Source organism: Lampris incognitus, chromosome 11 (assembly GCF_029633865.1).
Source record: "Lampris incognitus isolate fLamInc1 chromosome 11, fLamInc1.hap2, whole genome shotgun sequence".
NCBI classification, from domain to species: domain Eukaryota; kingdom Metazoa; phylum Chordata; class Actinopteri; order Lampriformes; family Lampridae; genus Lampris; species Lampris incognitus.
The window spans coordinates 25801138-25827868 of record NC_079221.1 but is presented as its reverse complement, the minus strand read 5'-3'; the positions used below and the strand labels follow the sequence as shown (position 1 = coordinate 25827868).

General features: G+C 41.3%; 1 protein-coding gene across 2 annotated transcripts; it reads left to right on the top strand.

Moving 5' to 3' along the window:
- Positions 1 to 28: 28 nt before the first annotated feature.
- Positions 29 to 23241, top strand: ccdc93 (coiled-coil domain containing 93). Of its 2 annotated transcripts, XM_056289553.1 has the most exons (24): positions 29 to 222; positions 630 to 743; positions 1530 to 1624; positions 2331 to 2442; positions 3050 to 3148; positions 3486 to 3542; positions 3926 to 4026; positions 6391 to 6427; positions 6543 to 6641; positions 6909 to 6959; positions 7426 to 7512; positions 8534 to 8650; positions 9112 to 9174; positions 10529 to 10602; positions 10802 to 10883; positions 11867 to 11941; positions 13047 to 13118; positions 14651 to 14759; positions 15061 to 15143; positions 16667 to 16704; positions 17262 to 17346; positions 18931 to 19044; positions 22278 to 22359; positions 22839 to 23241. In XM_056289553.1, exons 1-23 carry the CDS (start codon positions 139 to 141, stop codon positions 22332 to 22334), a joined length of 1905 nt encoding a protein of 634 aa, XP_056145528.1. In that variant the 5' UTR covers positions 29 to 138; the 3' UTR covers positions 22335 to 22359; positions 22839 to 23241. The 2 variants fall into 2 exon arrangements, with proteins under 2 accessions (XP_056145528.1, XP_056145527.1); XM_056289552.1 differs by having other exon boundaries at positions 30 to 222; positions 22278 to 23241.
- The last annotated feature ends 3490 nt before the right edge of the window (positions 23242 to 26731 follow it).

The following is a 26731-nucleotide window of genomic DNA, read 5'->3' as shown; positions in this document are numbered from 1 at the left end:
TGTTCACAAAGATATGCCTAATTAGATATTTGTGAAAATAGACAGAGGGACATTTATGAGATAAACGAAAGTTATGTGGCTGAGGACGCTGCTGACCATAAGCTTTGGTCATGTGATTTAACACCACATCAGTCCAACATGGCGGCTACGTCGGTCTTCCACAGAGTGAGAGCAGGATCCAAGATAGGTGCGCAGTATGACCAAGAGGGCAACCTCATTCAGGTAAAAAGCATTAGTTAGTGCTCTCGACACTATGGCAACTGACAACTGTAACTGACGCTAAAACACGACTTATAAGTATGACGTTTCTTTGCTTTGCTGCGGCATGGTGTCGGGTCTACCAAAGTCTGACAGCCAAAAAAGAAGCTCACGTTGACCTTTACGTTAACTCGATAAGCCGAATTTCTCCAACACTGGTGTTATTTTCAATCTTAAAAGATCGCTTTTTGTTTTACTTTCTTGTAGATATGGGTAAATCCACGGATTTAAAGACATCGATTTGTCTGATCAAATTGATGGGTGGGGGAAAGTCCTCACTCTCTTGCTGTTTACCTCAACAATAAGACTTAACTAAGAGCAACACTATTATTTCATAGCAAACAAGCTACAGAACACTGTTTGATTTACAGGTGGAAACACGAGAGGATGAAGAGCAGAGTGTTAAGCTTGCAGAGATCCTGGAGCTCCTGCTGGCAGCTGGATATTTCAGAGCCCGAATCAAAGGCCTGTCCCCTTTTGACAAGGTACACTCGGTTTGATTTTTATGTTAACTTGCATACTGGTAATATGAACTCCATCCATCCATCGTCTATACCTGCTCAGTCCCCTGGTCCAGGGGGCTGGAGCCTGTACCAGCATACATTGGGCAGAGGAGACACCCTAGACAGGTCACCAGTCCAGTGTAGGGCCCACACACACAGTTACACACATTCATACCTGTGGGCAATTTAGAGCTTTGAAGCCTAGCTGACTTGGAAGCTCTAATGTCTTGTACTGTGTCTTTGGACTGTTAGGAAACCCAAATTAACACAGGGAAAACATGCCAACTCCACACGGATGGGTTAAAATCAAAACCCAGTACTGTCTTGCTGTGTGGTGACAGTGCTAACCACTAAGCCGATCTGTTGCCACCTGTAAACATTTCAGAAGAAAACCAGTTACCATTGGGGCTGCACAATTGTGTGCATCATTGAATATTGCAGTTTAAACTGACGTAAATAGTAATTTTGAAAGCCAAGTCCTGAACCGCTGTTGCTATTGTGGGTGCTACAGTGTAAGCTGTTGCACTGTCACTCATTTGTCTGCAACAACATGTTGAGTATTTTTTTCACACCTTGTAAAACTGAGGCAAATATTATTGTAATACAAGATTTACATGTGTCACAGGTAACCAACTGTTTCCTGAAGTTTTCAAAGAGCAGAAAAAAAATATAATAGTATCCCCCAAACTTAGTGTGGAAAATAATAATGTAAACAGCTGGACATTAACTGGTTTAACTCTGTTTACTTTGTTTGACTATTATTCACAGGTGGTTGGTGGGATGACCTGGTGTATCACCACATGTAACTTTGACATTGATGTGGATCTACTTTTCCAAGAAAACTCCACAATCGGCCAAAAAATGTGGGTATCTCTCATGTGATTCAGTAATGCTTAGGCCAGTCTCAGCCTTGGTTTAACGAATGACCTGAAATTGGTTACACTAAAGTGGCGTATCTGTAAGTAGACATGTTAAGGTTTACCTTTCAGGATATTAATGATTGTTCATAAAGTCTTGGGTCCAGTGACGCAGCTAATGGCAGGTGAATGCAAATGCAAATAGCCAGGAACTGAGTGATTACCAGTCAATCCTTTTTTAAAGATTAATTTTGGCTAACTTAAATCACAGCCCATGGTTGCCATCACCAAAAATGGTGCTAACTTTTAGTTTAGTGAAGAGGGTTGGTCGGACTATGGTTGGAGAGAAAACCTGTGTACCCGTGGCTCTCTAAGGTACGCCACAGGCACGTAAAAAGGCCGAAAAAATTACTCAGGCATCTCAGATTTCCCCAACATATAACAAAATTCTTTTAGTACACACAATTTAGCATTATGGAAACATAAAGCCTTGGTCAACACCAGGCCAAAATTAACTTTTTTATTGGGTTTGGTCACCTTTTAAATACAAGTTGGTTGTATAACAAATATACTGGTTACAATTTTTCATGAGCCACCAAGACACAACATACACAGCATAAATCTCCTGATGAGTTACACGTAATGACCTCAAGGTCTTGAATATTGAGAAGCCCCATTCAGTAAATGACGAGCACTGTATGTCTTCTTGCAGAGCCCTCACCGAGAAAATAGTGTCTGTTCTTCCGAAGATGAAGTGCCCTCATCGCCTGGAGCCCCATCAAATCCAAGGGCTGGATTTCATTCACATCTTTCCAGTCATACAGGTCAGCTTGGATTGTTATAAACAAGCCGTGTTTATGCACCATTTTGTCAGGTCTTTACTCTTCTGCACCATGCGTGTCATTTCAGTCACAGCTAAGGGGGCGGGGGATCACTAGTGCAGTGGTTCTGTACACTGCTTGGCATCCTCGTCATGATAACAGAATTATAATTCCATTATAATTTCATTATAATTCTGTTATCCTCTTTGAATGTTGTATTCTGTAAATTGTGTTTTATTCTGTAAACACAACATCGACTGCACGTCTGTCTCTCTTTGGAGAGAGATCCCTCCTCTGTTGCTCTCGCTGATGTTTCTTCCTATTTTTTCTTCCTGTTAAAGGTTTTTTTTTTTTTTTAGGGAGTTGTTCCTGATCCAATGCGAGGGTTTAAGGACAGGATGTTGTATTGCTGTAAAGCCCCCTGAGGCAAATTTGTCATTTGATATTGGGCTATACAAATAAAATTGACTTGACAAAGAATTGTTATGTTTATAGGCACTTAGCATGGTGAGCAAAAGTAATTTTATCATTTGTATTTTAAAAAATATCTATCTGGATGCAACTTGGTTGGTCTCATAGTTAATCTTCTGAATGTTGTGTCTGTTGCCAGTGGCTAGTGAAGAAAGCCATAGAGACCAGGGAGGAGATGGGTGACTATGTGAGAGCCTACTCCATATCTCAGTTCCAGAAAACTCACAGCTTCCCAGAGGTAACAAACATAAGGTCTCAGAGGTAAAGTTTTAACATAGAGTATGATAACAAAAATCAAGACCAGAAACACCTGGTCCAGCTGGATCTCATGATGATTTAGCCAATAAGCATCATACCATGTGCTCAACTGTGCCCTCGGATAACAGAAATACATATACATAATCAGTAAGTTTAAGGCACTTCATTGGCATTAAACTACAACAGGTGTGCTTACTTGTATATCACACAAAACATGTGAGACATCAGGGTTGATATCAAACTGTGTGCTGTCTCCTTCAACTGCAATTCAAATGTGAACTAGCTTCCATATCTGCTGTTTAACCCCCATGGTCTAGGATCAAGATGTTCTCCACAGGAAGGACAAGGCCATGGCAGCTGTTCGAGATGTGTCGGTGAGTTGAAACTCGGACTGAGAATTAGTAGAAAATGAACTGATCAAAATACATGTGTTTGAAATTCATGGCCTAAAGCAGTTCAATTAAATTGTAATAGTTAATAATTATTGACATGTCTGACAGCATGCTGACAATGACCAAAGCAAACAACACATCTCAAAAGATTTTCTTCTCCTTTTTTTTTTAAACATAGTAAACTCAAATTCTAATGGCTGTTGACCATTCTCTTGCTTTTTTAATGGATCCTATCACATCCCTTAATGGTCAAATTGATTACTACCTTTATTTATTAAACACATATTCCACAACTCCAAAAAAGTGGCTTAGTAATGTCTTCTTCTTTTTTTTTTGCCCCTTTTTCTTCATTGCACACTGTACAGGAAGTGTACAAACCACAGAGGAAATATAAGAGGCAGGTGGACGCAGGGGAGCTTTTGGATGAGGAGTCTAGGGTTCACTCTACACTTCTGGAGTATGGCAGGTAGGGTCAGCTGTCATCCTCCTTGTCTGTCCTGCTTATTCTCTTTCTGGCTTCAGCTCGATCTCTCCTTGTTACCTTAGTTCTCTCCTGTACTCCCTTGTTCTGATGCGAGCTCTCGCACTTCCTCTGTCTATCCCTTGTGCTCTCATTCTGTACTATTTCATCTCTCGCTCTCTCTCTCTCTCTCTCTCTCTCTCTCTCTCTCTCTCTCTCTCTCTCTCTCTCTCTCTCTCTCTCTCTCTCTCTCTCTCTCTCTCTCTCTCTCTCTCTCTCTCTCTCTCTCTCTCTCTCTCTCTCTCTCTCTCTCTCTCTCTCTCTCTCTCTCTCTCTCTCTCTCTCTCTCTCTCTCTCTCTCTCTCTCTCTCTCTCTCCCCTCCTACTTCCTGCCTTATCTACATCAATACATCAATTACCAGCTCCCAGTCCCCTTAATTCACCTTATTCACCTCGCCGCCATATTTGGTTAACAGATATCATGAGGGGGATTAGATGCGGAAGTGCTATAGACTTCAATGTTATAACGCCGCTATAAAATACAATTTCAAGAGTAGGATTAATCACAGTAAAAGCTGGAAATCATCCCAGTAGCTACAATAAAACATTTCCCATGGCTGAGCGATGTTTTCTTACCATTGTTTTATTGCTTTAGAACAGGGGTTGGCAACCTTTTGGATGTCCCATGACATCCATGGCTCATCAGCAGATCAGAGGAGGAGGGGCATGATAGACCATGTAAATTGTGCACGCTTTCTTGCTGTCAAAAACAATGGTGTATTGACACTAATTAATTACTTCAATATTATTTAAATTGAATAGTTTGTTTAGTTTACCATTAGGCTAAATTTTAAATTAAAAATGTTTTTTTTTTTTTTTAATAAAAAATATCCATCCATCCATTATCCAAGCTGCTTATCCTAATTAGGGTCATGGGGATGCTGGAGCCTATCCCAGCAGTCATTGGGCGGCAGGCTGGGAGACACCCTGGACAGGCCGCCAGTCCATCACAGGGCCAACACACACACAGACATTCACACCTAAGGACAATTTAGTATGGCCGATTCACCTGACCGACATGTCTTTGGACCATGGGAGGAAACCGTAGCACCCGGAGGAAACCCACACAGACATGGGGAGAACATGCAAACTCCACACAGAGGACGACCCGGGATGACCCCCGAGGTTGGACAACCCTGGGGTTCGAACCCAGGGCCTTCTTGCTGTGAGGCGACCGCGCTAACCACTGCACCATGGTGCCGCCTATAAAAAAAAAAGTTTTTTTTAATTGAATTGCTCCATATGCCCGTGTTATTGGCCTCGCATGCCAGAGTTTGCTGATCCCTGCTTTACAATGATTGAAAGTCAATCAGCAGAGCAGCCATTGTCTTCATTCATTTTATATCATGAAAACCACTACAGTTAAACACATTTGAAGTCTTTAATAAGGGCATTGAAATTATTATAGCCTGATCTCTATGCCATTTTATTCAGTACTACTTTTGAAATAGTATTTTTATAGCGGAGTTTTAACTTTGGAGTCTATGGCACTTCTGCGTCTTATCCTCTTCATTGCATCTGTCAACCAAACATGGTGCTGAGGTGAATAAGGCGAATTGGCCTCATTTCATTTCAAGTCTGTACTTTGTCATTCCCCAAAAAAAAATTATTTTTTCTTTGCTCCTAAACAAGTGAAATCACAGACTATGGGAGATCTTTTTCTTTCCTCTATTCAAAGTATACCTGTATGAATTAACCAACTCTTACCAACTCTTTTCCTATGATTTATTCATTCTTAGCCCCACAAGAATTAAATTCTTTTTGATTCTTAACCCTGACCTCCATATGTATTCATCTCATGTTCAGTCTTTTATCTCTTTGTCATTTCATTTTCCTCATCGCCACTCAACCCTCTTCATCTCTCTAATAGAATGTCAGATTACCTTCTGTAAGTATGAATGTGTGAATCTGTGTTTCAGGCAGCACACGACTTTGTGAGGTTGTGGTTGAAATTGCAGGCCGGAGAATGCCAACCGGTCACTCACGCATGACATTTATGCCATTATGCTGCTTCAAAAGCTTTCATTTTGGCATTTTCAATCCAACCCTCTGCTGTTACTCAGATACTGTGGTGTAATCATGAAGAGTTTTCCTGCATGGAGAGGGGTCTTGTTTCTATAAAAAAAACCCAAAAAAAACATGAATTGCTAATCTTGTTATTTGTTATTAATGAATGTGGTCAGTGTCTTATGTAGCATGCTGTAGCAATAGTGGTTTGCTGGACTTTGCTTATTTGAAATTAATGCTTGTTAGTTTGAACTCCTTTTGCTATGTTAGTTACTCATTTTTCCTACTTTTGTTTTCCTTCAGGCGCTATGGATTCAGCAAGCACTCTAAACAGGAAAAAGTGGGTATAATTTAGAGGGCATAGAATCAAAGATTTTGTCATTATTATTATTCTTTTACCTACACTAGTATGTTTTGCTGTTACAGTTTCTTCTTTCTGTTGTCCCCTTTGTTAGGTGGATGAGCAGAAGGCCTCATTGGCTGCTGGCTCTCAGACAACTTCTTCTGGAGGGACAGATGTGTCGGAGGAGGAGGACCTGCAGGCCGCAGAGGAGGTAAGCGCCTTACAAAATCCAGTTATACATTCTAAAACAAATATACAGAAGAAAATGCAAAGAAGAAAATTATGAGCAAAAATTAACAGTCTGTTGCCTCCTTCCGCAAGAAAATTGAATCAGAACAATTTAGGGATCTTGCATGTTGTTTTGTAGAAATTGTAATGCATTTAAATGTGTGTATGATTATGGCCGAGCAAGTGTCAGGTTGCAGTTGAGTTTTGGTTGAAATAATGTCACTGACGGTAGCTGTTTTTGTTCCCTTAGTTGCACATAAAAACTCTGATGACCAACATGGCTGCAATGGCAACAGAGGAGGTTGGAAAGACTTTTTTTCTCCCATAGTTTAATACTTTTTCAACTATGAACTGCGCTGTGCTAAACTGCTACAATGCAAATTGGCACCAACCCCAACACCCTTCCCTTTCCTGTTTTCATATCCATCTCTAAAACTGCCAGTCGGCACACTTACATACACATACAAACTTGCGTTTGGCCAATCCACTAACGAGGCCTCATATTCACACATGCATGCATGCACAGTCTTTCTTTATTACTTTGCGTGATTAAATGCTTGTCTTTTCTTTTTTTAATCACTTTGAACTTGTTCTAATGTGAAGCACTTGGCATTGCGTTGTTGTGTACGTAATGTGCTATACAAATAATGTCTGATTGTTCTTATAAGGGAGGTTGATTTCAGTATTGTAGAATATAGCTAAAAACACAGTGTCTCTTCATTTAAAAAGGAACAGAGTGGTATTGTGACTTGATGCATTTCCTACAGGGGAGGCTGACTGCCAGTGCAGTGGGTCAGATAGTGGGACTGCAGTCTGAGGAGATAAAGCAGATTGCCTCAGAGTATGCCGAGAAGGTGAGTAATGGGCCACTAACTTTAACACTGTTAAAACACCTACTACTACCAGTAGTAATGCCACAACACTTCCTTTCATCCATAGGGAATCACTAAATGCTCTCATGATCTGTAAAACAATGTGAATCACATACTTTGTTCCCATCATTGATCATGTCTGTCTTGAAGCAATTGAATATTTAATGGTGATCTGAGACAGCACGGAAGATTGCTTGTACCCCCAACCCCTCCATGGGCAAAGAATAAATAAATGGCGTTCTTGGGTTTTTGGTTGTTTTTTTTTTGGGCAGATTTTCCCCCTTTTTCTCCCCAATTGTACTTGGCCAATTACCCCACTCTTCCGAGCCATCCCGGTCGCTGCTCCACCCCCTCTGCCGATCCGGGAAGGGCTGCAGACTACCACGTGCCTTCTCCGATACATGTGGAATCGCCAGCCGCTTCTTTTCACCTGACAGTGAGGAGTTTCGCCAGGAGGACATAGCACGTTGGGGGATCACGCTATTCCCCTCAGTTCCTCCTCCCCCCTGAACAGGCGCCCTGACTGACCAGAGGAGGTGTTAGTGCAGTGACCAGGACACATTCCCACATCCTGCTTCCCACCCACAGACACAGCCAATTGTGTCTGTAGGGATGACCAATCAAAGCGGAGATAACATGGGGATTCGAACCGCCAGTCCCTGTGTTGGTAGGCAATGGAATAGACCGCTGCGCTACCCAGACACCACCAGCATTTTTGTTTTTCAGTCACTTTCCTGGGGGCTTTTTTTTTTTATATAAGTTTCAGGAATTTTATGGTTTACTAAACATTACAGTGAAGAGTGAATGATGACGTACAACACAGGTCCTCATTTTGATTTAAACCAAAGTCCTACGTTTTAGATTATGCAGTATGCTAATTGGTCACCAAAACTTCCTCTACTTGTAGATTTTATACTAATGCACATTGAAGCTGCTCCCTGAGACATTTTCTGATCGTGTTTCCTTTCCTCTCTGCTCGAATACCTTCACCGTCCCTCCACAGCAATCTGAGCTGTCGTCAGAGGACCGCACAGAGCGGTTTGGCCCGCTCCAGCAGCATCGTAGGATGGTGGCTTCGCTCAACAAACAGATCCAGCAAAATAAAAAACAACTAGAAGAGGTATAAAGTCCTGTGTAGTCTTACTCTGCTATCTCACATGCCATTTTGTCTTCCTTGCTGTAATTCACTGATAATCGGAAGCACACTGAATGCCATCTACAGTTAATTTACAGGAACTCATTTTTTGACGCATGAAGTTGAGGGATGTGTTTATTTAAAATATTCCTATGCAAGTCTGGGATGTTTGGGGAAAGTTTGGAGAATGAGCCAGATAATTTTAAGTTCTTTAAAAGCTTTTTTTTTCAGCTGTTTTTTAGTCTCGGTATGCAATAATACATTTTGACAGTAGCTTCTGACCCTCTACCAATTTAAATTGATGATTGAGTTATTTGTTGTTACTAAAAAAAAAATCATTAGGTTGAAAGAAAAATCCTTAACACACAACCACAAAATAGGGCAACAACCACAATTTTAAAGTGAACAACTTTTTTTAAATTGTGTGGGTACCTGCATGTTTACAGCTTGAGGCCAAACATGCAGAGGTGAAGACGGCTTGTGAAGAGGCCAAGAGAAAGCTGGCGGAGGTAAGATACCGTCGTATCACCTGGATCCGTTGAAAGACATCATGGGACATTAAGTGTAGCGCTGACAGTTTCTTTCAAATCTAGTCCACCCTCATCCATGCCTTCATCACCTCTCATCTGAATTATTGCAATGGAGTCCTGTCTGGGGTACCTAGCAATGCCCTAGACAGGCTTCAGTATGTGCAGAATTCAGCTGCCAGGGTGCTCACCCACACCAAGCCTTGGCAACACATCACTCCCATCCTTGTCTACCTTCGCTGGCTCCCAGTCAAATCCCGCATTTCTTATAAAATCCTCTTCTCGCCTATAAATCCCTCCATGCCCTTACCCCCAAGTATCTATCAGACCTCCTCAACCCCTAAATTCCATCCTGGAATCTGCAGTCCACAGACACGAGCCTGCTTTCCATCCCTCACACCAGCCTGCGGACTTTGGGGATTGAGCCTTTAGTGTGGCAGCCCCCACCCTTTGGAACTCTATTCCAGCGAAGATCCGCAGCGCTGCTTCTTTGGGCAGTTTTAACAGACTACTGAAAACCTGCCTTTTTACAAAGGCCTGTGGACTGTAGTCTTTTGATCTTTATTTTAATCTTTTTGTTTTTTTTCTTACCTAGTATAAAGCATCCTTGGGTTCCTTGAAAGGTGCTATACAAAGCAAAAAAATTGTTGTTGTTGTTGTTAATGGGAGCAGTGCAACCATCTGCTTTTGGGTTTTAACTTAAGGAATTCATGCTCCAGTGCCATGGTAACTATAGATGTTTTTCAACTGCTACAGTTACCTAAATCATAGAAAATTATAGAATCCTACCTATGAATCTGTTTAAAAACTGGTAACTTGGATGTCTTTGACAGGCTTGTTACAGCAGCTAAGGATACAACCCTGTGTCGGCCTTCAGCCATACCCACTTTTCCTCAAATTTCTAGATAATGAACTTCAGGATGTGGTTCAGGATGAGTGCCAGACTGCAGATTGAAGTAGTCGTGTTAGATTTGAAGACTTTTATTCCAAAAACAATACTTTGATGGTGGTCTTAAAAACAAAACTCGCCATTAAGTGTCAGCAGCCATCTCAAACAATTAATGAATAGCATTTTATGACTTAGTCTATTTCTGAAACATTGAATAATAAAAATTAGGTTGCTTTTTTCCCAATATGTTGCTGTGTATGTGATATGTAAATGAGTGAAAATAAAAAGACACCATTTCCCTGTGGAATATTGCAGAAATGTTTTCATATTTTAAAAAAAAGTTAATGTCACCATGGCATTTTAGTTTACCAATTAGATTTGCACGAGTTCCCTAGCCAGAAATGTAAGAAAATATCCCCTCTCTCCTCTGTTTGTATTTATCAACAGGCTACAGAGCACACTGAGCAACTGGACAAAGACCTGAAGTCTTTAGAGGAGGGAGAGTTGCAGGCTGACAGCAGGTAAGTGGTGGAAATAAGAACCTGATTTGTAAGCCTGTTTGGTTTTTAAATGTTGGAAATTTGACCTGGTGTTGGCTCACTGGGGCATTCAGCCAAAATAAAAATGTGATGAAATTCTTGCCATGCACAGTATTATAACCTCAATATTTCTACTGATCCATGACTTTTTTTTTTTTTTTTTTTTTTTTGTGTACCACAGCCTATTAGAGAAGATGAGAGCTCTGGTAGCCATGAACGACAACCTCAAGAACCAAGAACAAGAGTTCCGCACACACTGCAGAGTGAGTATATTTAAATGCATACTTGGATACCAGTCCATGGTTTAGGACCCAAAGTGGAGTCGTATTTTTTAGAGGTCCCCTCATGACGAACATGCTAATATGTTGAAGTGGGTTCTGTGAGTGAGGTTTATCTTACTCCCATCAAGGGTCCCTTGCCCTGACCGCATCTAATAACCTCTGTCCTACTGCATCATTTCCAATATTGTTATCATATTTACCTGTGTTGCATCACCGCTGCATTTCCACTCCAATATAATTTTGCTACAGGCATGAGAGTAGTGGCAACCTAGAGGTTAGAAAAACATGCTTCTCACAGAAAAGTTGCCCATTTGATTTTCCCAAATTAGCTAAAAAATCTAGACAGGGAAAGTGAATGAGATTATCTGTTCCCCTCAAACAACTGCTGATTAAGACACATAATCCCCAACTGTTCCAGCAGAGTTTATACATTGACTGATAGTTGCAGATTGTTGGCTTTAATGGGCAGCTCCAAAATATGAATATGTGGTACTCTGTAAATGTCAAGTAAGGCATGCTCATGCTATAGTGACACTCAGGGCATTGATTTTCACTACTTTCTGATGGAAGTTCATTCCTGTATTCCTAAATGAGAGAATTACCATGACACTGTCCTATTGCAGACACCTAGCATTATTACAATGAAGGTGTTGCATGCTTTTGATTCATTCCAGATATGTTTTAATAATGTGTGTAAACTAAAACAAATTTTCTGCCTTCCTCCAATTTTGCCAACTCTATATAGTTATTGTAAAAAACGATTTGGCAGTAAATTGGTGGTAATTGTATTTCAATGTTGAAATCCTACAATCGATATTGATTTGAGTTTCCCTGCACTCGACTGCAGCAGGATCATTTTTTTGTGGATTAAAATTGTGATCCTGGCATCGGTCAACATTTTCGACATGATTAACAAAAAAGAAAAATCCTAAAACACAAGTCCTATGTGTGGTTGCTCTTTGCAGGAGGAGATGGCCCGTCTCCAGCAAAATATTGAGGATCTAAAGATGGCTTCAGGAGATGATACAGAGGAAGAGAGGGTACGTGCTCATTGTTCACAACTGCTGAAGATGGCTTGGTAACAAGTTGTCCTCATAAACGTCAGGAATGCATCTCAATATGTTCTGAGAAATCTTAAGAAGCATACTAAGAAGCATACCAGTATGGTGTTCATGATAAGTTCTTCAGAGTTAGCTTTTGTTCAATGATGGCAGATGAACAAGGCTCAGCGTTTTTGGTTTTTACCAATTTTCACCGAAAAATACCCAGATGTTTTAAAAGGAGCAGATCGGTTTAAACTGATTTTCACTTCGATTTTATATTTCCACGGATTATTTTCACTGAAAAATACCCAGATTTTTTAAAAGGAGCAGATCGGTTTAAACAATAAATTCCCAGATTTTTTTTTTATTATTTTTTTAATTTTTTTTTGAAAAATAAAAACTGAAAACACTGAGCCTTGCAGATGAATAAATGGAGATCCAGATGATGAGACGTAATTGAAAAATCATTATTTTAACATTGTTTCATGTTTTATGTCAGCTTCATGCCCCTGTGATAGTCCCCATTTGTATAGTTGGCTTCTTCATTCAGGATTTGAATAATAAAATGTAGTTTATTTTGTGAAAATTTAAATTAAATTCCAGTTAACTCATACATTAAAATTTTCAGTGACACTTTTCTGAAATTTTTAATATAGAAAAGAAAGATGCAGTTGTGAGCACATGAAAGTGTTGAAATCAGAATTTATTGTTAGACACAGGACAGGTTAAGAAATACAAGGAGCCTAAATAGTCTGTCTCACCATCTTCTCCAAAGCTTGGCCAGACAGTATTTGCAAATGCTTTTGGCTTGTTTTTACCTGCTCAGCATACTAGATGGATTTGCCTCATATACAACAGAGTGAATGTCCATTAGGTCCAGACGGTAACGGGAAAGAAAGATTTGTGTACTCATTTAGCTTCCCTTTCTGTTCCTGACTCCCTACCTGAAAGTGTCAGAATCATTCTAATATGTTGACTTATCTCCTTAAAACCCATCTGGTGCAAAACAAGCAGGTTAAAAAAAAACCTATAGATTGTTTTCAATTGTTCACTGACATGACATGTGGTGTCTTTTAACTGCCATCTGTCTGTTTCTTCCTAGGAGAGGAAGCAGGTCATAGATAAACAGTACAACACAGACCGAGAGAAGCTGCAGAAGATCCGCTTGCTCATGGTAATGACTTAACTATATATATGCCGTCTGATCAAGCTGTGCAAAAGGGCATCATAATTTTCCACAAGTTTTTCCACTGACTTTTCAATTCATGCACAAACTGCGGCGACTCACCTGGTGGCTTTATTTTTAATCAATGGCCACAATGAAAATAAGTGGCCATTTGTAAAACAAGAGACAATAATAGAAATTGTTCTTCCAAATGGCCAAACTTTACACTATGAGCTGCACGGGAATTGAGCTACACAGGAATTGAGCTACACAGGAAATCGAACTTCTAACCAGGGTATGTGAGCAGTGCAGAGTGGCCTGATTTTGTCAGGAGGGGGTCGCTGCATTTTTGAAAGTCAGAGCGACATTCCCCCTCGCTCTGAGATCACTCGTGACACCTCACTATCAGATAAATTAAGTCTTCAGTTCGCCATAGTCTTAACTTAAACTTGAGCCCTTGGCAAAAATGTGCAACACTGAAACACACAGTCTATAAAAAAATATGCTCACATTTCTTCTACAATTTCACACTGGCTCATTCACAGTATTTTGTTTCTAAACTGGCCTATTTAACAAAATTTGTGTCCTTATGCATTATAGGCCAATCATATGTGAAATTCATCATAGATGCAAATGGCAGGGAATGGGTATACACAGTGGGGCTTGCCTTGCACTTATGTCGGCTATGACAGGCTAAATTGTTTGAGTTGCATCCATATTCCAACCAGTGAAATAAATTGGAGATTTTCATAGAAACAAAACTAATATTTGTTTACTGGTTCAGTTTATTCAGTTCCTGTGTAACTGATCTATAATAATAAAAAACAATTATTCGGGACGTCCGGGTGGCGTAGCGGTCCATTCCATTGCCTACCAACACGGGGATCGCCGGTTCGAATCCCCGTGTTACCTCCAGCTTGATCAGGCATCCCTACAGACACAATTGGACGTGTCTGCGGGTGGGAATCCAGATGTGGGTATGTGTCCTGGTCGCTGCACTAGCGCCTCCTCTGGTCGGTAAGGGCACCTGTTCAGGGGGGAGGGGGAAAAGCGTGATCCTCCCACACGCTATGTCCCCCTGGCGAAACTCCTCACTATCAAGTGAAAAGAAGCAGCTGGCGACTCCACATGTATTGGAAGAGACGTGGTAGTCTGCAGCCCTCCCCGGATCGGCAGAGGGGGTGGAGCAGCGACTGGGATGGCTCGGAAGAGTGGGGTGATTGGCCGGGTACAATTTGGGAGAAAAGGGTGTGGGGGCATTTTTATTATTAGATCAGTGGTTTCAGGCCCAGGAGTGGACACAGAGTGGAGTTTCCCTCATGTGTGAGTGAGGAGCACAGAGTAGAAAATAGAAAACCTGGAGCTGAGTGACAGAAAGCTTTTATTGCTGAGTGGAAAATTGCTGACCCCAAGTTCTGTCAGTATTGCTGCTGTTCTTTGCCAACTGAGCTGCAAAAGGAGTTTAACCCTCAACCCTGGAAGCATTATTGCTGTGCTCTACCTATGGATGTTCCACAGAATCTTCTGTTTTTGTCTCTCAGGCTCGGAGGAACCGTGAGATTGCCATCCTGCAAAGGAAGATCGACGAGGTGCCCAGTCGGGCCGAGCTGACCCAATATCAGAAGAGGTTCATTGAACTGTATGGCCAAGGTCGGTGACCCCGACGTTTGCCCCAGGAAGAAGCGGTGTTAGGAAGATACAAAAATATTTAAAATAGTTTAATTGCTTCACAGTGAATGATTTGCAAACTTACTTGGTAGCTGAAAAAACTTGAACTTGGTGGGGGGAAAAAAGAAAATAGAAGAGAGTATGACAATTCAACCCTCCAATGGGAAAGAAATGAAATCCTAAAAGGAAACAGAATATCGTCGCAACATTAGCAGTCACAGCATTTATTTAATATATGTAGTACAGCAACGTCATATTTTTTTTTTCTGCTTGTGCATTTCAGTCTCTGCAACACATAAAGAGACCAAGCAGTTCTTCACCCTTTACAACACATTAGATGACAAGAAAGTGTATCTTGAGAAGGAGGTAAGTAATTGAAGTGGCTGACTATTACCAGGGTGGCTTGTGTATGCAAACCACCGTGAATTTACATGCATATATGACATTATTTAATAAAATTACCCAAGGCAATTGGAAAAAAACAGCCATAACGTTTTTTTCTCATTTGTGTTGTTTAGTTGAATTGTACATGTTTTGATTTGGCAGTTTTAAAATCAAACCTCAAACAAAAAAAATTATAAAAGCCAAGGAAATGTTTAACTAATATTAAGATATCGGCGGCATGGAACACATATGCGTGAATGAGAGAGAGGACAGTGGAATGGTAAGGTTTCAAGGAGTAGAGGTGACGAAGGCATATGAGTTTAAATACTTGGGGTCAACAGTCCAAAGTAACGGGGAGTGCAGAAGAGAGGTGAAGAAGAGAGTGCAGGCAGGGTGGAGTGGGTGGAGAAGCGTGTCAGGAGTGATTTGCGACAGAAGGGTACCAGCAAGAGTTAAAGGGAAGATTTACAAGATGGTGTGAGGCCAGCTATGATATATGGTTTGGAGACAGTGGCACTGATGAAAAGACAGGAGGCAGAGCTGGAGGTTTTTATTGGGAGTGACGAAGAAGGACAGGATTAGGAATGAGTATATTAGAGGGACAGCTCAGGTTGGACGGTTTGGAGACAAAGCAAGAGAAGCAAGGTTGAGATGGCTTGGACTTGTGGAGGAGAGATGATGAGTATATTGGGAGAAGGATGCTGAATATGGAGCTGCCAGGGAAGAGGAAAAGAGGAAGGCCAAAGAGGAGGTTTATGGATGTGGTGAGGGAAGACATGTAGGTGGCTGGTGTGACAGAGGAAGATGCAGAGGTCGGGAAGAAATGGAAACGGATGATCCGCTGTGGCGACCCATAACGGGAGCAGCCGAAAGTAGTATTAGTATTAAGATATTGGCGGCATGGTGGCACAGTGGTTAGCGCGGTCGCCTCACAGCAAGAAGGTCCTGGGTTCAAACCCTGGGGTTGTCCAACCTTGGGGGTCATCCCGGGTCGTCCTCTGTGTGGAGTTTGCATTTTCTGCCCGTGTCTGTGTGGGTTTCCTCCGGGTGCTCCGGTTTCCTCCAACAGTCCAAAGACATATAGATCAGGTGAATCGGCCGTACTAAATTGTCCCCAGGTGTGTGTGTGTGTGTGTGTATGTGTGTGTGTGTGTGTGTGTGTGTGTGTGTGTGTTGACCCTGTTGATGGACTGGTGGCCTGTCCTGGGTGTTTCCCTGCCTGCCACCCAATGACTGCTGGGATAGGCTCCAGCATCCCCGCCACCCCGATTGGGATGTGACTTGGATAATGGATGGATAGATTAAGATATTAGAAATTATCTAATGTCAAAAAAGATAAATGAATTAAACTGTTACACAGTATTTATCCATATTAAAGAAAACCAATCTAAAAGCAATTTTCAATCAGGTTTTATTGCAGGGTTTTTTTTTTCTCAGAATACATTCAAAATAGAACAGCTCAACTTGACCAGTATTTCATCTCGGCTCTCCATTTGTTCCCATAGGTGAACCTGCTGAATTCCATCCATGACAACTTCCAGCAGTGAGTATAGATTTACTTTTGACTCAGTGATGTTAATATTTATGTAACACATTGTTACATAAGCAGCTTCATTATCCTAACCAGGTTCATTTGAGTGGAGCTATAATTCCGTCTACCCTCTTACTATGCTACCTTTATCCCATCTGTAAATATTCATATTTACATGTCCTCTAGAGAGTGCAGTATGTTTTTAGCTCATGCAAAATATGGGAATACTTTGTAGTAGTTGCTTTATGCAGTCTTTACAGAAAGATACTTGTAATTTCCTCATTCCTTACTTACTTTCAGATTCAAATATTTAGATATTCTGATAATCTTTAAGTATGTAAGTACTCTTCGCTAGATATTGTGAGATACTCAGTGTTTTTCTGCATAAAAAGGTGTGTTCTGATCCTTGTGTCTATGTTTTGGGAATTGTCTAATAAGTGCAAGTATACTTGGCTTGAATTTGAACTGAACTTGAACTTTACATTCCTTTGTCAGATCTCACCTTCACAATAATTTATACTACTCTATACATCTGTATACGGTCACACTTCTTTTTTATTTTTTTTCAGGGCGATGTCATCTTCAGGAGCCAAAGAACAGTTCCTGAGACAGATGGAACAGATTGTGGAAGGCATCAAACAGAGTCGCATCAAGGTTAACTTTATGACTTTAACTTCAGGGCTAACATATGTGTTTCATGCATCCTATTAGATCAGAGAGCCAAGGCTGCATTTGTGCTGGGCATTCTTTGGTTAGTCACCCACTTATGTATTTATTTACTTCTTCATCTAATAATCCAACAAATCACAAAGGAGAGAAAGTTGGGTTTTATTTTAAGATGGCGGCTGGGCAGTTGCAACAACAATGGAAAAATAAAGATTTGAGGATGGATAAAATACTGGTATAAATGCTGGTTGAAATTGTCAGATAGCTACCAGAAACTCTGCTCATAAAAAGTGGTTGATCAGTGAGGGAGTTCTGGTTGTGTTTTGGGGGGCTCTTAGTATTTCCTGCTGATAGTGACTGCTACTGTAGTCGGCCATTACACTGCACCATCACACAAACCACTTTTCATTGTCAACACAAAATGTAGTTGATGATGCACTTTTTTCTTCTTTCTTTTTTTTAACAAAAAAGTTTGTGTGAACACAACCTCATGGCACACTCAGAGATAGTGATCTCATCGGTTTCATCCAGGGATCAGGGAGTGAGTTTGGCCCGATGGAGCGAGAGAATGTTGCTTCAGCCAGACCCAAAGCACTCACCCTAACTGTCCCATCTTTCATGTCTCTTACCTTAACATCAAAATGCATAAACAAAAAACAAGTATATTGCGTATAAGAAAACGAAAAAGTCTGATATTATATAGCTGTAAATTAGTTGAGATTGAATGTCTCTATGGGTAAAATGTTAATGTTTATTATATAATATAAAATTGTGTTAATGATAATGATATGAACTTTTGTACTGTAGGGGAATATAGTCCCTTATGCAAAACAGTTAAACTTGTTTCAGAGGTGTTCGGGTGTCATGGCAGTCTATTCCGTTGCCTACCAACACCCGGATTGCCGCTGTGAATCGCTGTGTTACCTCCGGCTTGATCAGGTGTCCCTACAGACACAATTGGCTGTGTCTGCTGATGTGGGTATGTGTCCTGGTCTCTGCACGAGCGCCTCCTCTGGTCGGTCGGGGCACCTGTTCGGAGGGAGGGGGAACCGGGGGCAATAGTGTGATCCTCCCACGCGCTACATCCCCCTGGTGAAATGCCTGACCGTCAGGTGAAACGAAGCGGCTTGCGACTCTACATGTATCGGAGGGGGCATGTGGTAGTCTGCAGTCCTCGCTGGATCAGCAGAGACTGAGACATCTCGGAAGAGTGGGGTAATTGGCCAGATACAATGGGGAGAAAAAAAAGGGGGGGAAATCCAAAAAACAAAACTTGTTTCAGTTCACTGACCTTTTAACTGTGGTTCATATTCTTATTTTTACTGATTTATATTTTTAAAGATATGATACAATTAAATTTGATATAGCCATTTGTTAAATCTAATTATTTTATTTGTTCTTTTAACCTATATTTACTCCCTCTGTTATGACTATGGTTTCATAAAGCCTTTTGACTGAAACTCCTTCATTGTGTTTTAAAGTGTGTAATCAATGAGGTTGACGTGTGTCGGATAACTATCAGCCATCAAAGTGTGTCCGTAACACCTGGTTCCTTCATGTGTGGTTTCACAGATGGAGAAGAAGAAGCAGGAGAACAAGATGAGGAGAGATCAGCTCAATGATGAATACCTGGAGCTGCTCGACAAACAGCGACTTTACTTTAAAACTGTCAAGGACTTCAAAGAGGTGAGGTTGCAGGAAAAACACTCACATGCCAACTTTTGGCTGAACTGCTTGCGTTTATTGAGCAGAAGGCCATGGGAGCTTACAGCAGCATTCTTTTTTTCGTTTCTAAACATTCATGATGTATTGGGCACAATACATACCACACTTCTTTTTGTATCACAATGTTAACATTGCTTTGTTAAAAATGGAAACCCCAAATAAATGGTACAGACTCAAGAAAACTTTAGAAAATAAAGTTTAGTAATATTTAAACACTAGAAGAACCCCGCTACAATGTAGCGCTTTGGTTATCCACCTGTCTAAATCTCCCTCCTCTTCATCCTGCCAGCTAACCGCCTTCCCCCTGCCCCTAAACCCCCCCCCACTCCAACTCCCTCCCCCCAAATGCTCAGAATCATCTGAAATGCCGAGAAAAGTGGTTTACCCCCCCACTCCAACTCCCTCCCCCCAAATGCTCAGAATCATCTGAAATGCTGAGAAAAGTGGTTTTTAGCCATTTTTAGAAAATGCATATTTTGCATAATTATGCATAATTATTATAATTGTATTTTAATGTTCTGCTATTTTTCTGGTCCTCTCTGGAACAATACCTACCACCTCCAAAAAAATTAGGATCATAAGTGCATTTTTGCAAAAATGCATATATTTTGCATAATGCCAAAACATTTCTAAGTCCCAGAAAAAAATTTTTATATAGGTGAAAAAAATCAAAGATGCTCAGAATCATCTGAAATGCCGAGAAAAGTGGTTTTTAGCCATTTTTAGAAAAATGCATATTTTGCATAATTATGCATAATTTTAATTTTCTGGGATTTTTCCCGTACTCTGGAACAATACCTACCACCTCCAAAAAGAATTAGGATCATAAATGCTTTAGTTTTCGGTCCCGCTATCTACACTAACTAACACACACACACACACACTCACTAACACCACACACACACACACTAACACCACACACACACACATTACGAAAATATATGAGTGACTAGAAGAACCCCGCTACAATGTAGCGGTTTGGTTATCCACCCGTCTAAATCTCCCTCCTCTTCATCCTGCCAGCTAACCGCCTTCCCCCCAAATGCTCAGAATCATCTGAAATGCCGAGAAAAGTGGTTTACCACCCCCACTCCAACTCCCTCCCCCCAAATGCTCAGAATCATCTGAAATGCCGAGAAAAGTGGTTTTTAGCCATTTTTAGAAAATGCATATTTTGCATAATTATGCATAATTATTATAATTATTTTAATTTTCTGCTATTTTTCTGGTCCTCTCTGGAACAATACCTACCACCTCCAAAAAAAATTAGGATCATAAGTGCATTTTTGCAAAAATGCATATTTTGCATAATGCCAAAACATTTCTAAGTCCCATATTTTTTTTTATATTGGTGAAAAAAAATCAAAGATGCTCAGAATCATCTGAAATGCCGAGAAAAGTGGCTTTTAGCCATTTTTAGAAAAATGCATATTTTGCAAATTTATGCATAATTATGCATAATTTTAATTGTCTGGGATTTTTCCCTTACTCTCTGAGACGATACCTACCACCTCCAAAAAGAATTAGGGTCATAAATGCTTTAGTTTTCGGTCCCACTATCTACACTAACTAACTAACTAACACACACACACACACACATACTAACACCACACACACACACATTACGAAAATATATGAGTAGATGCCTGTTGGAGATGTCGTGCCATTACCAATACGAGTTTTGGTATACATTGATATTTACATCAAGTTATACATTTCATGCATTCACAGTAATGCATTCATCAGATAATTAACATCTTGTAAAATGATTCTGTTGTAACCAAAGACCAGAACTAATAGGGTTGATAAGCCTAATTTGATGCTCCCGAAACATTTTCATCCCTAGGATCCAATCTACTATTACTACTTTTGGCTGCTCCCGTTAGGGGTCGCCACAGTGGATCAACCATTTACATCTTTTCCTGTCTTCTGCATCTTCTTCTGTCATGCCAGCCACCTGCATATCCTCCCTCACCACATCCATAAACCTCCTCTTCGGCCTTCCTCTTTTTCTCTTGCCTGGCAACTCCATCTTCAGCATCCTTCTCCCAATATACCCAGCATCTCTCCTCCACACATGTCCAAACCATCTCAATCTTGCTTCTCTTGCTTTGTTTTCAAACTGTCCAACCTGAGCTGTCCCTCTAATATACTCATTCCTAATCCTGTCCTTCTTCGTCACTCCCAATGAAAATCTTAGCATCTTCCACTCTGCCACCTCCAGCTCCACCTCCTGTCTTGTTGTCAGTGCTGTGCCATGTCTCTAAACCATACAACATAGCTGGTCTCACTACCATCTTGTAAATCTTTCCTTTAACTCTTGTGCATCCTCAGTGGCTGGGTTATCCCTAAGATCCAAAGAAAATGTTAATTCTTCCCCTGTAGTATAACCCTGTTGCAGTCAAGTATACCTGCACTCTTGTTTCTTGTGGGTACCCCTGTAGAAAGGAACAAAATGTCATCATTTTAGGAACCAAAACCCAAGCAGCTCTTGGTATTTCAGGTTGTCCAGTTAGCTACAGTTTTCCTTACAAATATCCCTCTGTTACTGAATTATTGAACTACTTGTCATTCAATATATGAATCCCTGATAGCTGACTGTGTGGTGAGCATGCTTACCTTCCCAAGGTTACAGGAAAATGCACACAACAAATTTAGGAAAAAAGACATGAAAATACAGAGCAATGGTTTTTAATGTGTAGGCTGGCGACTCCAGGCATCATTGGCTGTGGAGGGGTCCCAAAGTAAAGGCAGTACAGGAGTGGTCTTCCCCCCCCCCCTTTACATTTAGCCAAAGGAGAGAACACAATATAAGAATAATTATTATGGCTTCTCCCTCCCCCCCTTGTTATTTTTCCAATCCCTGTACAACTATATACAACAATACAAATCTAGTCAGCTTGGGTCACTCCTACAAAATGTTACCTAAGAGGGGCCTGTGGTTTAATAAATAACTTATTTTGGGGTCCTCGCCATGCAAAGGTATGAGAGTCCCTTATATTAAAATCAAATGTCTGACATGGAAATTCATCATAAAAAAAACTAAACTAAAACATTTAATTATCTGTTTTGTTCATGCAGGGAATTTGCCACTTGTGCTTGAATGTCAAATGTATGATTGATGATAATGATGAATGGCTGAGTCTTTGAAATCACCGTTCTTCCCATTATGTCTTTTTTTTTCTCGTCAACAGGAGTGTCGGAAGAATGAGATGCTGCTATCCAAGCTGAGGACAAAGGGTGCCTCATAGCCCTGACCGCTCTTCTGTATGAACAGTCTGTATTTTGACCTTCACCTTCTCAATATTTCAACTGTAACTGGACCATGCATTTTCTTTGGGCTAAACCCAATCAGTGATCAGGGTTTGGTTTTTTTTGTCTTTGACATTCCATCCTCCGTGTCGGCATATTTTACAGTTGATAAGATTGTAAACAAATTTTCTAGCTATTTTTTGACTTGAATATAAACCACCGTGAAGTGTGTTCTGCCTTTTAGATTTACTAATGTGCCATTCATATGTGCCATGTGGAGCTGATGAAGAAGCAGCAGTGGATTTAATCGGAAAGATGTACTGTGATTTTTATTGTGTGCGATTCTCACTTTGTTGAGATTGAGTACTGGAATGTTATGCTTCACACAGCCTGAACAAATAGTAACATTTCCGTAAGCACAGGGTTTTGAAACTGGAAAGTTTGCAACCTCCATGACCCAGAATTTCAAATCAAGTCTAGAATTTTTTTTGTCCCAACTAAAGGACCAGGTTCAATCCTCCATGGTTAAACCTTAAAGTGTTATGGACCATGATCCCCTCCTGTTCCCGGGGACCTGAAGACTTGGCTGCTCCTGTGCCCCAGAGGATGGAAAGAAAACTTCCTTTATTAGCAATTGAAAAAAAGCTAAAAAAAATAAATAAATCTATAAGGTCTTGGAAAAGATGTGGAATTTTAAAATGGAAAATCTGTGGGAACCCCGTAGTTAATTAGCCATCAAGATCCATTGAATCGTTCAAGTTTTCTTTGTCATAGCTGTCAATCTTTGCTCTGTTGGGGCTTATTTCAACTCTGCTGGTGAGCAGACATTCATGAGTTTTTAGAACTACCTTAATTCTGTATGCAGTAGCATTCAGCCCTCCAAAAGGTTTTCGAAATAAATAACACTTAAAGTCAAAAACTTTTTGCAGTGGACACTTTTGTGTAAAGCCACATTTTTACACTTCATGTTATGCACTGTCACAGTTTTACAATTGTCCCCCTTCTGTGGTCCCAGCATGCATGAATTTTATGTCACCCACATTTTGTGCAATTAAGGGTGTTTTCATTTCTATCTGACCGAATGAGAGAATAAGCTGTTACATTTTCCAGCATTGGTACAGTTATATTTCACAATGGAACATTTTGTCTGTACCACGATGTATCAACAAAAATGTTTATTGGTCAAAAATGTAGTGTGGCGCATCCGGGTAGCGCGGTTGTCTATTCCGTTGCCTACCAACACGGGGGTCAGCGGTTCGAATCCCCGTGTTACCTCAGGCTTGGTCGGGCGTCCCTACAAACACAATTGGCCGTGTCTGCGGGTGGGAAGCCGGATGTGGGTATGTGTCCTGGTCGCTGGACTAGCGCCTCTTCTGGTCGGTTGGGGCACCTGTTCAGGTGGGGAGGGGGAACTGGGGGGAATAGCATGATCCTCCCACGTGCTACGTCCCCCTGGTGAAACTCCTGACTGTCAGGTGAAAAGACGCGGCTGGCGACTCCACATGTTTCGGAGGAGTCGTGGTAGTCTGCAGCCCTCCCCGGATCGGCAGAGGGGGTGGAGCAGCGACAGAGATGGCTTGTAAGAGTGGGGTAATTGGCCGGATACAATTTGGGAGAAAAAGAGGGGACAAAAATCACAACCCCCACCCCCACCCCCAAAAAAAATGTAGTCTGACCCTTTTCTACTATTGTATTTCTGATACGACCAACTAATACTATAAGGAAATCTTGCCACAGTATCTTCTGATGGGCAACAGGACTGACAAAACTTAGAATGTAGAATGAGGAAAACAGAAGAATAAAATACATCTGAACACAATGTGACTTTGAGAAGGGGAGGTGAAAGGTGAAGGTGAAAAAAAATCAGTTAATGCAATGTCCAAGCAGCCTGCCAAATTGTGTTTTAACGTAGAACTGGAATGTGTTGAGTGTATGACATGTTGCTTGCGTCATTCATACTTAAATGCCTTCATCTCCTCCTGCCTTGATTAATGCAACTCACTCCTCTATGGTATCAGTGGTAGCTCTATCAAGAGACTCCAATTGGTCCAGAACGCATCCGCCCGACTTTTAACTTTCACCAAATCCTGGCACCACATCACCTCAGTCCTAAAAGACCTCCACTGGCTACCCATCTCCCACCGGATCAATTACAAAATCCTGGTTCTTACTTATAAAGCCCTCTCCCCCTACCAACCCTCTCGGTCCCTCAGATCCACCTCAGCCTCCCTTCTCTCTACCCCCAGGTCCAACCTCTGCAGCTTTGGTGACCGAGCCTTCTCCAGGGCAGCCCCCAGGCTCTGGAACTCACTCCCCCAAATCATTGGAGACTCGGCGGAATTCCTCCGACTCTTCCAATCCCGTCTCAAGACAGACCTTTTCTCCATTGCCTTCTCATGCCCCCCCCCCCATCCTCTCGTCCACCCCTGGTCTGGGGCAGGCTGGGGACCAGGCGCTCGACCTGCTCCCTCCCTCAACTCCCTCCCCAAGCGCATCAGACACTGCTGCGGTCTGCCCACATTCAGGTCATTGGTCTGGACTCACCTCTACAGACTTCATCTGTGATTTATGTGATTTGTGATGTTTGTTTTTCTTTCCTTTTTGCATCTGTCTAAGTCGGAGAGTACTGCTGGCACCATGTGTGACTGCCGCTTCTCCCTCTCGTAGCCCCCCTTCCCATCCACCCCATATGTCTGTGTTATGTTTATCTGTCGTCTTGTTTCACCCCGTTTATTGTAAAGCGACTTTGAGTATTAGAAAAGCGCTATATAAGTTTACTTTATTATTATTATTATTATTATTAATATTATTTAAAAGTTGTTCCAAAAAAATCTCATTCATTCAATCTCATTTATGGGCTCTTGGAAAAACAAGGCAGTAAAGGCAGGATGTTGGATCACTAACAATAATTAAGTTTCCTTTATTAATCCCCTTGGGGAAATTCAGTTACTGCAAATTAACCCATCCTAGCTGTGATCTGTGTAGCTAGGAGCAGTGGGCAGTTGCCTTGATGCTGCACCCGGGGACCAACTCCAGTTCTTTTCCCATTGCCTTGGTCAGGGGCACAGACAGGAGTATAAACCCTAACACGCATGTTTCTTTTGATGGTGGGAGAAACCGGCGCACCCGGAGAAACCCCACCGCAGACACGGGGAGAACATGCAGACTCCACACAGAGGACGACCTGTGATGACCCCCAAGGTTGGACAACCCCGGGGTTCGAACCCAGGACCTTGCTGTGAGGCAACAGCGCTAACCACTGGGCCACTGTGCCGCCCAATAATGATGATAATGGGGACAACATGGTGGGTAAGAGTTGAACAATGTTAAGTCTCCAGTCTTAAGTGTCCAGTTGGAAAGTGGGTTTCTTCCAGTAGTCCGATGACGTTCATGTTGGCCATGTTGAAGTCTTCAATATTGCCCATCGACTGGTGCGATTGGCCTGCCCAGGATATCTTCCTCCCTTCAACCCAAAGCTTACTGGAGTAGTTGGTAAACCCTGGTGACCCCAGATTAGATTGTGCACCAATAGATAATCAACAAAGGAACACATTAATTTTAATAATTACATTTCTTTTATAGGTTGCTTCTAAAGAAACTGAAATGGCCTACACAGAAAAATGGATATAAACGCCCCATCATGTCAAGTAAACAATAAGATAATGAACACAACACTGCATCAACAGTAATAATAAAACGATCGGGATAGAAATACATGTTGGTAGGCAACGGAATTGACCGCCACGCCACGCCACCCAGATGCCCCCAGAAGGCTTTACTTTAAAGGAGGATAGTGAGTCTGATGGGAGAGAGAGGTTTGTTGTCTTGTGGAGTATTATGACTAGATTCAAGCACCTATGTGGCTCTAAACTGACTGCCCAAGTGCCCATGGGCAAAAAATGGCAATCTGTGCCAGCTCAAGGTAGACAAGGAAAACTAATTATTCCTTAGGGGATCAATGGGGTATCATGCCATATTACCAAATAAGATATAGGATTGATACCTTTGTGACTGAAATTAACACAAAAGTCAGAATTCCCTTGATAATATTACAGTTTTGTTTGGTTTTTAAAAAGCCTTTGTTATTCAATATGAGCTTCATCACGGCTCAACCAAGGATCGCTCATCGAGCATTTGTGATTGAGGGTCACAATTTTCCAGTGTCGATGCGTCTAATTTTGGCATCAAGCTAATATTCAAGTCTTTGGTAAAATAATAGAATATTAAATACACATAAAACGCCTTTGATTATACTCGGCATATGATACGATGCACAAATGAATCCCGACATGTGGCGCTGATTACACAAAACGTGCTGTCAGATGTATTTAAGTGCTTGAAGTCACGTTGTTACAATTCAATCTCTTGCCAGGGACACACAAGCCAAGTCAACACA

Bases quoted from the DNA above. Each gene is read 5' to 3' on its own strand.
- ccdc93 (XM_056289553.1), top strand. From the start codon at position 139: ATGGCGGCTACGTCGGTCTTCCACAGAGTGAGAGCAGGATCCAAGATA. The intron at 6,428-6,542 runs GTGGGTATAATT...CCCCTTTGTTAG, and splicing joins AGCACTCTAAACAGGAAAAA to GTGGATGAGCAGAAGGCCTC. The intron at 10,603-10,801 runs GTAAGTGGTGGA...TGTGTACCACAG, and splicing joins GAGTTGCAGGCTGACAGCAG to CCTATTAGAGAAGATGAGAG.